Below are 14,221 nucleotides of genomic sequence, written 5' to 3' on the forward strand. Positions count from 1 at the left end.
TTCCCGTATGAGTTAAACATGAATTTAAATATCTCCAGGTGAATTTTAAACCTTACATTGAAAAACAGAAAAAATACTGTCAATTCTTTTCTCCCTCTTTATAGGTTATTTCAAAAGGTGAAACAATGTATGCTCTATCCAATAAGCAAATAAAATCAATTAGCATCCCATATTCACTGATAATTCACAATCTTCTACTAAACATATTATAAAGCTCCCCTATGTTACTCATTTGCTCTCATCTAGTCACTAATCCATGACAACTCCAGGTATTTCCCATGCTCATCTCTCAAATTTGGGTAATTATGTATCTACTTATGACCAAATGCTCCACTAGATGTATGTTGTATTAATATTTCTATGTAGGGCTCTGAGTAGTCGGTTCATGAAAGCCATTTTTGTACTTATATTTTTAAGTGGGATATAAGAGACATCTTTCTTCATTTGTCTGCAGTGATAACTCATCTTATCCAGGGAAGTTGCTTAAATCTTAATATGGAAAGACTTGCTTTTATATTTTAAATATGTGCCTCTTTATTTTGAATTATTTATTCATCTCAAACCTTCCCTTTCCTAGTAATAACTTCTTTCCAGAGACATCAAAAAGTGTTCCTGTCAGCAAGCACCATTTTAGAAGCAATGTCTAAGATGCTATTTGAATGGTTCTCAAGGGCAGCACATCTGAATAACTGGACTGCCTTTAGAAATACTCATCCCTGGTTTTCCTGCAAACTGAATAATCAAAACCATTAGGGGAGGGCCCAGGCATGGGTATTTTTTAAAATGTTTCCCTGGCATTTCTAATGATATACTGAAGGTTAATCAAACAACAGAAATCCAAACAGTCATGATTCAGCACTCACGACATCTAAAAAGCCCCTCTCTTCTAGTAAGCTGTGTGAGATCTCTACAGTTAGTCCCACTGGTTGGCACAGCACCCTGTGCTTACTCATTATATTTTTTTTCTTTACTTGATTATCTCACATTAGGTGATAAAATCACTAAGGCAGTGATTGCATCTTATTTTCCTTTCAATCAATTTCCAGCACTTCACACCATGTTTGGCTCACAGTAGGCATTCAGTAAATTACTTATTTTTTCAATAAATAAACTGATAAATAAGCACAAAACAAATTATCTTAATCACAATGAGCATAAAACCTTAAAATTTTAAAGTATTTTCATAGTAAGTTTTGATGAGAATCTGGTTTTGAGTTGTCGGTATATAGATTACAAATATAAAATATTTTAGACAAACATATTTACCTGTGTCTACATATAAATAAAAACACAAAAGCACATGTAAATCTTTATTCAAGTAACTAAATAATTCAGTATCTCTTTAAAAATCATATCTTACTACTACAAATAGATATCTATAAGCATATTTAAATCTCTCTTCTTCCTCTTAATCTCTTTCCATCATTTTCCTTTGGCCACTCTCTTCTCTGAGGTAAAAAAAATTCCTGCTGCCGGATGCGGTGGTACACGCCTGTAATGCTAACAGCTCAGGATGCTGACACAGGAGGATAGCAAGTTCAAAGCCAGCCTCAGCAAAAGCGAGGAACTAAGTAACTCAGTGAGACCCTGTCTCTAATAAAATACAAAAATTGGGCTGGGGATGTGGCTCAGTGGTTAAGTGCCTCTAAGTTCAATCCCTGGTCTTCCCCCCAACCCCCCACCCCAGGCCAAAGGAAAAAAATCCTGGTATAATACTTCCCTATAGTTTGTCTTAAGGATGTTTTTCAAGTTACTCACCTGTTAGCCCTCTGAAGGACTGATACAGGGGAGTAAGGATGCCTTGGAGGTTAATAACATGGTTTTTTGATCTTAACTAGATGGAGTTCTAGCTATGTGATATTGACCAAATAACTTAAATTCATTGTATAAGTCTGAGCCTCTTCTATAAATTGAGAATAATGCTAGCATCTACCTGATATCATTAGGATTAGATGAGACAAAGTAGCATTGAGCCTAGTTAATATCAAATATTAGAAAAGTGTTCATTATTGCTTCTGTTATTACTGTTAAAAAAGGTCCCCTTGCACCACAAACAAGTAGGAATAATATGCAAAGTTAAATTTTTCTCATTACTTGCTGAGAATTTAGACAAAATTTTGAGATTTACTTTCTAATCCAACCTTTCACCATATCAACGCTTCCAAATGTATCTCCTCAAAATGTTTCTAGTTTCAACTAGTCTTCCTTGCCTTCCATTTTCTGGCAACATTCTATAATTTTTTTCAATGAGAGGTATAGCTACCAAGAAATGGAATACTACACACTGTCAGAGAAGAAAGAATCATAAGAATTCTCTGCTAGAGTTAAATCTCTGTAAAAGGCAATACGGGAGACAAAGTAAGAGAAGCAGGCAAAGAAAAGGCAACACTGTATTAACTAGTGCAACCACCCAGAGAGGTAAGCGAAGAGAAAGGTAAAGCAAAGATTTCCACACCAAGAATTTCCTTTGTAAGGAAATAAATAAGAGCCTAGCCCTTTTGCATAGAGGATGATTTACTTTCCTATAATACAACTTGAAAACTTTTCAAGAGTTCCAAATGTCTGAGGAAAATAATTTGTAAGTTTTAAAGTATAGCTGTCAAAACTCTAAAATATAACAAAGCCCCATTATGGAGGAAAAGAAACAAATCAAGGCATGGGTTGAACAAGGAGTGGGCACTCCAAACCCATAGGACTGGTGCTATGGGTAGGCTACACTGACTATAAGACTTTGACCCAAAACATAATGGCAAGATTTCCCAGATTACAGTCTGAGAGACTAATTAACAGATGGCATATCATCAGGATTTGCAGGGCCTTAAATAAACCAGATTATCTTCACAAAACTTTTATCAACTTATGAACTCAACATACAAGATGTAAGGATCTTTCTTCCTGGTCCATGTGCCTGCAACATTTCAAAATGAGAATCTTATTCAAAACACTGAACTTTTCACATTCAGAAGGATGAACTTTAAGAGAAAGTAGATTCCCTTCAAATAACCTCTCATGTAAATTTTCTACATATCCCAGAATTTTATTGAAATCATTCTACATCTACAGGGAGTTAAATTTAATTAAATATAACAGTAGTGCTCAATTGGTTATTTCAGATATTATCATTATTTGAATATCACTTTTGCTTCAACATAGATTTATTACTAGTAAAAGTTCATAACTAATTTTTAACAGGAAGAGTAAAAAACCAAAGCTACAAGGTGATCTTGCCTTATTTAAAAATAAAGACTGAAGTAACAAATAACCACTCCTAAGATATTTTCATGTTCTTTAAACATAACCACAAAAGCAAATCAAATAGCAAGAAACTATTTTATGTCTTGGAGAAATTTTATTCTAAAGACGAGATACGCTATTACTAACAATTCTCTTTTTAAAGTTCTAGATGAAGACAGATGTATAATATACTTTCAGTTATAAGTATTCTTAGAAGTTGTCACTGTTTACCAAAAATTTTGCAAAACTTACCCTCAAATCATCAATCCAATTTCAGTTAATTTTAAGCAGAAATATGTGGTGAAAAGTTCGTTGGACTAAAAGACAATCAGTTACTGACAGCTATGGTGTATTCCCCACAAAAATACCTCATTTTCAGTATCAAAAATGATCTGTGGCCAGGCAAGGTGACACACGCTTGTAATCCCAGTGGCTAGGGAGGCTGAGGCAGGAAGATCGTGAATTCAAAGCCAGCCTCAGCAAAATCAAGGCACTAAGCAACTCACTGAGAACTGTCTCTAAATAAAATAAAAAACAGGGCTGAGGATGTGGCTTAGTGGTGGAGTGCTTCTGAGCTCAATCCCCAGTACCCACCCCCCAATCAAAAAAAAATTGGTCTGTGATCTCTAGGGTCCAATGTTACTCTAAAATTAACTTTTCTATACTCTAAAATGAGACATGTGTTCATATCCTATAAGGTATCTGTGCTTTCCTGTATCTTGTTTTGTGGCCAAAATCAGATCTTCTATGAACAGAAACTAAATTTTTTATAGTTCTCTACTAAACAGTGGCTAACAATGGATCATCTTTTAACAATGTATCAGAAAATATAAATGAATCTGTGAATTGACTTCCTTTCTCCACTTTTGTAATGATAAATGAAGCTGGTCTCATAACTTAAGTTCTATATTACCTACCTAACAATAGCAAAGACTATTACCGTTAGAGCTGATGTTTATCTACACAAGGTATGAAGAACAAGCTAGTCCCATCAAATTTTAACAAATTACTCTGATACTGTAAACTGTTGTAGATACTTAAAGGAAATTGGTTACTTATGGTATTATTTTGACACTGTATTAACATTTAGATATTAAGCTTTTAACTTTTCATTTTAAATTTTTTTATAATTTTTATTTTTGTTTTAATTATACATGACAGTAGAATAAAATTATATACTTTAATATATCACACATAGATGAGATATAATTTTTCTGAGTGTACATGTTGCAGAATTATATTGGTAATATAGTCACATATACACATACAGTAATAATGTCTGTTTCATTTTACTATCTTTCCTATCTACCCATCCCTTCCCTTCCCCTTTCATCACTTCCCTCTACCTAATCTAAGGTAATGCTATTCTTCCTTAGTGCCCCCTGCCTTATTGTAAATTAGCATCCGCATATTAGAGAAACTATTCAGTCTTTGGTTTTGTGGGATTGGCTTATTTTGCTTAGCATGATATTCTCCAACTCCATTTACTGGCAAATTCCATAATTTTACTCTTCTTTAAAGCTGAGTAATATTCCAATTTTTATAGTTGCAATCCTTTTTTACCAACTTAGAAGAGCCAGCTTAACATTCTCCACTATCTTTTTATTACAAAAAGAAAATTTCCACATTTCCAAGAAGTCAGATCCTTTCCTTTAACAGAAGTATTACTAGCATTAGTTGAGGTTTACCTTTAGATAACCCAACTTTGAAGGTTAAATTTTAATTTTCTACCTAAAATCTCATATTAATATTTTAAAAAAGGAACAACTTTCAACACTGAAAAATAATTTGTTACACTTTAAACAGAATCTGACTCAATTGTACTTACACTGCTAGCCTGAAGCAAATCATCAAGCCACTATATCATCTAGAAAATAATTAGTATCTTTTGTTACAGATAATTTAATATCTGGAATGAAATATATTATAAACATAAAACATATAAATATATCTTAAGTATATGTCTATACCAATAAATGAGTCAATTATTACTTTTTCAAAACAACAACAACAAAAAAAAAAAAAAAAAAACAGGATAACCAGGTTCAAGAAAAATGTGAAAACCTAATTGACTCACTAAATTTTTATCCCAGCAATTTTAAACTCTCCCAATTGGAGTACAATGGTGTTTTTCTATTCTTTACACTAACATTAAGCATTAACATAATACCTAAAATGCTGGTGGACTGAATTAGAATACTGAAGGCCGAAGTATACAGAGAGCTATACCTATTTGCATAACCCTGAAGAAATAAAGCATGACTTGTTTTAGTAGTGATTAAGGCTACAGATATAGAACATAAAGCAAAAGTAATTGTTTAAAATGATTACTTGTGGGAATCAGGATTAAGGAAATGAAAAGACATGTGTTTCCTACATTTCATCCTTTATCCTACTATAATCTTAAGAAAATAATGACTATTTCTTTTCTAATTAAAAATATAACAAAAGGCTAGACCAGAAGCAGAAAGGGCCACCAGTGATTTGTATATAGCAGGAACTCAATAAAAAAACATTTTGAATAAGCATATAAAGGTATGCTTTCTACCTGGGAGAAACTTGAAAATAAAATTCTTACTAGTGGTTCAAGAATGACAAAGCAGTTGTTGTTAATAGCTCCCGACTATGTTCTACTGAAAGATGAGAAAATTCACATAACTTCCCTGAGCCCCCAGTTTGCATGTAATTAAATACTATTATACAGCACTTACAAAATTGAGGAAATAAACTTTATGTTATTAAGTTATAATAAAATATAAAGAACACTGATATGCATAAGTAAAAAAATAATAATGATTAAAACTAGGGAACTTAATAGAAATATACAAGGTCATATGGGAAAGGAATAATAATACATACTTATATTGTGTGGATTTAGAAAGAGATTTTAATTTAAAAATTAGCATAAGCGTACTTGTGCTCTCTGAGTTTTAAAAAAACAAAAACTAACTGAAAGCTTTGCAAAACCCATGCAATATACTATAAAAGATCACTTATCTGTTATAGCCCTCCCTGGTAAGTCAATGCCATGCTCCTGTGCAGCTCAGTGGCAGGAGACATAACAGGCATAGAGTACCTTGAAGAGGTATTTGGAGATAAACCAGCCATCTACAACTTTGAGAAATCTCTTTAAAAAAAATGAACAACAACAACAAAACAGATATTTAAGAAACCTGCCATTAAGTTTATAATTCCAAACTGAATAGTCCAAATAAGATGACTATACATAATCTCGAAGCAGTAAACACCACTTTTACCTACCAAATAAAATGAATTAAATTAGGATGAATGTGATCTATGCTTAACAAGTAAATCAAGCTGGTCAGCTGCAACCTGTTCTTTTGGAGAGGCTAGGGTATCTCCTGGTCTTAGCAATAAGTGAGCAATAACTGTTCCATGTTGATTTCTACCTCCATCATACTTACCCAAAAGTCACAAGCTGATAATGACAGCAGACTTCAAAATGGGCAACACCTGACTGAATTTATTCATTCTATACCTCAGAATTTATAATAAGATTGGTTAGGAAAAATTACTCACTTTTGGACTATCTGGCTCAGAAAGTTTTTAACCTTAAAAATAAATACAAAAAGTTTTTGACATTAACTTCATTATAAGTTATAAACAAATTCTTTTCAAAAGAACAGTTCTATTTTTTTTGCCCACTTAGTATTAAGGTTTCTGTGTCCTTTTCTTTTTGATATGAGGACAGCACTTTGATATCAAGTAAAATGTTCCTAATTATTAAGTATAACCACACTCACCATGTTCCTACCCTATGGAAAATACTTCTTTACTTGCTAATTTCCACTTATTATTTTTAACAACCACCACTATAAATCTTTGCTATGTTATTTGAAAACAGCTAGTATAATTATATGGGAAAACTCCAAAGACAAATTTCTGGAATCCCATTCCCAACAAATGATGTTTTTTCATCTCATGAGCAAACACTGAAATCTCCAATACAACATGGTCCCACACCTCTCCAAATACTTAGATACTGCGAAAAGACAAATACAGTAAATAATGAGAATAGAAAAATGAAAGATCTACACAGTCTCCCACATCCATGTCTCTACCATTCACTCTTTATTCTCCTACATCCATTTATAACATTTTAACAAATACTAAGTTTTGAAACACATATCTAAAAGGATCTATAATTCAGTACCCTAGTTGAAGGCCATATTAGAACATAATGTTCCTGCTACAACTACAAAAAACTAAAGCAAAAATTTCTCAATACGGAAGTACAAATCAAAACAGAATGCTTTTCCTTGCAAATAATACCAGTTCTTAATGTTTAAGCCATATTTATTAGCTCTACCATGAAACAAGGTTGTTTGTTTTGTGATTTATAGATTCAAAAATTAAGCAAAGCAATAACAATTTTCATAAAAATATTAAAGGATTTTACTTCAAAAAGTTTATCAAATAAACTATTACATGACCAGACTTATGCTATAGCTCAATCCCTCATACAAACTGGTAAACAATTATTGAATCTATTATAAAAATCAATTTATAGACTGTATTTTTAAAAGCTGTTAATATGCTAGTCTTTGTGTCCTAGTTACATGTATTATTTTCATCTTAGCTGTGAAAGACCAAGAAAATTTTTTTTACTAATTAAAACATTTCCAGTTATTTGTGGTATATAATTGCTTTGATCCTAATTTAATGCCTCATTCTACAACAATTAAAAGCAATCAAAAGCATTCAGATCAAACAATACACTAAATTCCAAATTATCTGTAGTTAAATTTTATCAACTCTCACATTTTATAGATGGGAAAAGAGAGGCCCAAAGAGACCTGCCAAGATCCAGCACACATCCTTTCCCCTGTACCCTCATGTTGATCTACTCCTTTGGCTATAGGCAGGACCTGACAGAAGGAAGAGAATCAGTCAGCTTGTTTTCCTGGTTGATTCTGAGTTCTCATTGACAGCTCCAGAAATAAGAGGGGGAAATGAGGCAGTGCAACATGTACTGTATCTGGGGTAAATATTTTTCATATAAAATTTTAACCCTTAGCATGGTGGTTGCTTTCTCTACCTCAGATGAGTGACAAAGTTCACATTATTTCAATATGGCCCAAAGCTTGCTTGACTGTAGAAAAGGTTCTCATTTGCAATTGAAATAAAACATTTTGCTATAAGTATATATAATATTATAAGATATGTAATGTTAAAAGTACTTTAACATTAAGTAGCTTAGAAAACCAATTTCAAAAAGTATTTTGTTCAAGAACAAAATTCATTCAAATACACTATTATGATCATAATACAGACAGATATTAGTTTCTGAAGTTTTAGTCAAAAGAAGAATCCACTGAGAGATGAACACACAACACTGAAGATACAGGATTTCCTAATCCAAAAAGTATGTACCTTTCAAAGAAAAGAAAATTATTACAACTTCATAATCTTCTTATTAATGTCAAAATTAGCCCTCATTACAGAAAAGATTACTAAGCAGGCTTTAAGCAAATGAATTTGCCTTGGTGATAAGGCAAATGTAAGTCTAATTCATGAATATGATTATTCTTCCATATTTTTCATGTTAGCACTATTCTAACTCTAGCTTTCGATTAGTTTCTATTTCTTTGATGATTGAACCACATTATGATGATTGATATAATTCAGTAATTGTTAACAATTATGCTGAAGATAAACTTCTTTGTTTCTGCTATATTTATTCTAATTTTCTTTCTTTCTCTCTGTGTGTATATATGCATTTTCTAGTAAAGATACAGGTAGGTACCTCTATTTCTAAATGTGCCATCTCTTCTCTATGTGTGTGTGTGTGTTTGTGTGTGTGTGTGTACACACACACAAACACACACACACATTTTTCTAATGCAGTTGCAGGTAGATGGCTCTAGTTTTAAATGTGCTAATATGGATCACTGAAAAAACTCCTCAATGAATCTGTAAACTTACTGCCATTTGTAAGGCAAATAAAAAAAGCCTAATTATAAATTAACAAATAGTAATTCAGGCTTCTCATAGGCTTCTCTTTAATTGGCAATATTGAATAGAACATATTTTAATCTGTTACTAATAATATTAATTCAAGTTTTTATCCAAAATTTTGAATCTTCAAAGCAGTATTTATATATGAGAAAAATTATTCAGTGAAACAGTATTTTACAATAGTGATATGTACTGTACTTCAGCTAATAATAAAAAAAAATCTTCTATGTGACCATTTTTCATCCTTAGCAGGTTCTGAAATTAAAATGAAGTATTATATGGAAATTTTCTTAAACTTTTAAAGGTTGCTTTAAAATGCCATTTATAGTTACCTGGTGGATATATTAGCAATAAAGCTATTTGTTCATTAATTTAAGAATTTAAAAAATATTAAATACCTAAATGACACAAATATTTTTAAAAGTCATAATAATGTTAAAAAGGAAATACAAAAACTTTCAATAAAATAATATTAAATCACATGAAAAATAGCACTAATTTACATAGTGGCAGCTATTAATGGACAGAAATTAAATTAATCTTTCCATAAAATTAAAATATTTTAATTTATGGAAATGAGAGTAATAAAGGAACAATTCTATATTATAACAAAATATTTGAACAAGGCTCATTAAGAAACTATTAAGAGATATGTAAAAATTTAGAGTAAAAATACAGTGTATAAAAAAATAACAGGCATTCAAAATTTTAAACTGCAATCAATTCTTAAACATGGCATGTATTACAAAAACCAAATCATATATTAGAATGAGAACTTAGCATGAGAGCTTTGGTAAAGCAACTTGCCGTGATTTTGTTGTCCTTCAAGAAAAATACATAACAAGACACAAATTTATAAATGATTTTGAAGGGAGCAACTTGAAATTGAAATTAGAAAATCAGAAAAATGAAGAAACTGATATTATAGCCTACAAAAATGAATATAGTTCCATAAATTGTGCAATCTATTCCTTGTTCTATAAAATGAGAAACATCTATTCCTTTAAATGAGCAATATTAGAGCATTAAAGTAACCCAAGCTATTACTGGATTTATGTAACTGAATTTACAAGAGAGAACTTTACATGACTGATAAACTGTGACTTGATAATTATAAGCACTGTAAAATGCTCTGTGCTTATTTAAACACACACACACATACACACATACACACACACACGGTAAAATAGAAATGTCCCATTATTTTTCTGGTGAACACTCAAAGCTACAAAACAGATAGACATTAATATGGAATACTACTAGGGAACATTAGCTCATGTTAAATCCAAGAAACTAGATTATCTGGTAGAATTCACAATTTGTTTAACTCTCTGTCAGACATTTTAAAAAAACTTAGATAATTTTATCAATAGAATTTGTGTCTTTCCAATAACATTTTCTTCTATGTGGTACTCTCCTTTAGTTTCTTCTATGTGGTACTCTACCTCAGAGGCCAAATCTAAATTTTCAATCATTTGATTTGAAAGGGTTTTGAAAGTTCCTATAACTTAAACCTGAAAATTTCCCCAGAGTAATTAACTTAAAAACTATTAATAAATAAATCTCTTTTGTAAATAAGTAAATATATAAACTGGGAGATTAAAATGACTTGAAATTTCTGGTCTGATTTTAAATATAAAGGCCATTTTGTCTATATCTTCTAATATACACAAACACCTGAGATACTGTCCCTACTTTTCACCTAGAAATACCCAGAGCAAGCATAGTAACTGGGAATGCTATGACAATCATATAACTCAAACAGAGGCAGGTGCCCATGTACATGGGGGTGTTGTTTTAGAATTTTTGATATTCACCATTATGTAAAACAGTATAACAGTACAAAAAATATTTCAAATGTTTTAAAACAAATCATAAACTAGTGAAAAATAAGCATAAATTAAAGTAATAAACTACCAACAGTAATTATGTAAAGAGACTAAGAATAAAGTATGAAAAAAGTCATTATTGATAAAAACAGGATATATATATATATATAAACTAACTCTGTGTGATATAAATAGTTAATTTTCTTTTATCCCAGAGTAATTAAAAAGACTCACTCCACAAAACAAGTAGCCAAAGGTGATAAATAGGAATTTAAAAAACAGAATAAACATGAAACTATTTTCAAATGCATTTGCAAATAAATACAAATCAAAATAACAATATATATACATGTATATGAACATATATATGACATGTACATATATATTAACATATAAGTGGAAGGCCAAAAAGATACTTTCCCCTACAAAATTAAAAGTGAAATATGGGGAAAAGAACAATCACATATATTATTGTTGGTACAGCCTTTCTGGTAGACAACTTAGCAATGTACATTAAATTCAAAATGTATATACCTTTTGATTCCAGTAATTATAATTATAATTCATTAGCTATTACTATCATCATTAGGAAATAACTTTTTAAATTATGGTACTCAGTAAAAGTGGCATACAACAGTATGTTTAAGAAAAGGAAAATTTGGAGTAAATCAATAGGAAATTCATTATGATTCACTCATACAATGAATACCAGGTACCTGTTAAACATCAAACAGAAAAATACTGGTGCATAAATGTTTATAGCAGCATTATTTATAAGAGAAAAAATGTAAAATCAATCCAAATGTCCACTGACTGATGAATGGGCACACAAGATGTGTATGTCATACAGTGGAATATCATTCAGTCAGTAAAAGGAGTGAAATAGTGACACATGCAACAACAACAATGAACCTTGAAAACAATACGCTAAATGAAAGAAGACAAACACAAAAAATCATTTATTTTGTGGTTCTATGTGTATGAAATGTCCAGAATAAATCAGGGGATGGGTAAGGGTGAAGAAAGAGAAATGACAACTTGATTGATAAGAGTTTCTTTTAGTGCTGATAAAAATGTTCTGGAATTAGATATCAGTGATAGTTGTATGACTCTATAATTACACAAAAAAACTGATCTGTGTATTTTTAAATGTTTAAAATAGTGAATTTCATATTTAAACTCAAATTTTAGAATAATAAAAACAAAATTAAATGATTATGTAAGTAGTGCCATAAAAAGGTATCTATAATACACTAGGGTTAAAATATAAATCATAACAAAGAAAAAATATAAAACATACACAAGTTGCCAGAGGTAGTTATATCTAGAATTTCTGGAAGTTTTAATTTCCACCTCCCACCTCTTTATATTTGAACTTCTCATCACTTTCTTACCCTTTTTTTTTCCTTTTAAATGTAATATACCATTAACAGGAATGCAAACAAAAGTCAAATAATTTATATGGTAATAACAGGATAAAATTTAAAGTGAAGAGCTTAACCAAAAGACAACAGAAAAATAAGAAATCATTAGGGTTACAAACTTAAGAGAAAACAAAATATAGAATATTTTCAATCAATAATTTGGATTGAAAAGGATGAGTGAAAAGTATGAAAATCTGAGTGATATTTAAATTTTCCCAAGTATTAACTTTTCTTACTATAATTGCTTTACAGACTAGGGCTTTTCATTTTTAGAATATACATAGCTACAAATTTATTTCTGAAACTTCAAGTTACTAAAGAACATTAATATAGAGGTTAATTTTATTCTCTGGGCATTTTAAGACTGAATTAAATTTACATGGTATATATAGTCCTGGATGTTTCAAGAATTATTTGAATATTACGATTTTCTGAGATATAAAATATGCGGAAGCTTCCCTAAATTTCCAAGTACATAACTTAAAAGAGTGTTTCTGAGAGTGGCCTTGACTATTGTCTAAAAGCCAAATTCTGGCAACCTTGGGGCCATTATCTCTAGCATCATGTTTTGGCATGAGTATGTGGGTTTTTATTGGATTACTTGTGTTCATATGGTATTACAGAAACAATTCAATTCTCATTTTGTGTGCAAATTAAGAATCAAAAGTTGGAAAGCCTTCAAAAATAAAGAAGGAAAACTAAAAAGCCAGATGGACAGGTTTATCTTTACCCATTGTTTCTAACAGTGTTTATACCACACTTCAAAAGATGGCCTCATGGGGAGGTGACTATTTATCATTCAAGTCAGGAAGAGCTTTGAGGTTTAAGCCAGAGTTTCTGAGCAATGCCTAGGTATCATAATAGTTCAGCTTGATTAGAGAAATTCTAAAACTCCAAGTCACAAGAGTTCTAACTCTTCTTAATTTATGTGATAAGAAAAATAAAGATTATTATTCCTGCATCAAACATTCAATTTTCCAACAAATTCTCCCTGAATGTCCATTATCTCTCAGACATTACTAGAGTTCTAGGATATACATCAATGAGCCAAAAAGACCAAGATTTTAGCCCTGGTAAGGCTTACAAAAAGAAGGACAATAAATAATCATAGTAAGTAATCACATAATATATTATACAACTTAAGACAAAAAAAAAAAAAACTAACACAGAGAAAAAGAGGTCAAAATTGCTGGGTAACAGAAGGGAGATGATGTGTGAGGAGTAAAAATTTGTTCCCATGATGTAGGCTCCCTATTTACCTCTCTTATTGTTTCTCTTGCTGAGAAAAAACTTTTCAGTTTAAGAAAGTCCCATTTCTTGATTCTTGTTATTAACTCTTGTGCTATGGGTGTCCTATTAAGGAATTTGGAGCCCGACCCCACAATATGTAGATCGGAGCCAACTTTTTCTTCTATCAGACGCAGAGTCTCTGATTTGATATCTAGCTCCTTGATACACTTTGAGTTAACACTTCAGATAGAGCCCTAATATCCAGAGTATACAAAGAACTCAAAAAATTAGACAATAAGAAAACAAATAACCCAATCAACAAATGGGCCAAGGACATGAACAAACACTTCACAGAGGAGGACATACAATCAATAAACAAGTACATGAAAAAATGCTCACCATCTCTAGCAGTCAGGGAAATGCAAATCAAAACCACCCTAAGATACCATCTCACCCCAGTAAGATTGGCAGCCACTATGAAGTCAAACAACAACGAGTGCTGGCGAGGATGTGGGGAAAAGGGTA

The 14,221-nt window shown here is 31.2% G+C and overlaps 1 protein-coding gene across 7 annotated transcripts in view; it reads right to left on the minus strand.

Annotated features, from left to right (window-relative positions):
• The window catches only part of RUNDC3B (RUN domain containing 3B), a 149,804-nt gene that overhangs the window by 96,131 nt on the left and 39,452 nt on the right, over nt 1-14,221 (minus strand). For 3 of the 7 annotated variants that reach the window (XM_081287888.1, XM_081287886.1, XM_081287883.1), the window contains exon 3: nt 6,311-6,361. The exons of the other annotated variants lie outside the window; for them this stretch is intronic. In XM_081287888.1, coding sequence (XP_081144014.1) covers nt 6,311-6,361 — 51 coding nt within the window. The remainder of the gene's footprint in view (nt 1-6,310; nt 6,362-14,221) is intronic. 7 annotated transcript variants of the gene reach the window in all.

Source organism: Spermophilus citellus (assembly GCF_964194105.1).
Source record: "Spermophilus citellus genome assembly, chromosome: 3".
Lineage (NCBI taxonomy): Eukaryota > Metazoa > Chordata > Mammalia > Rodentia > Sciuridae > Spermophilus > Spermophilus citellus.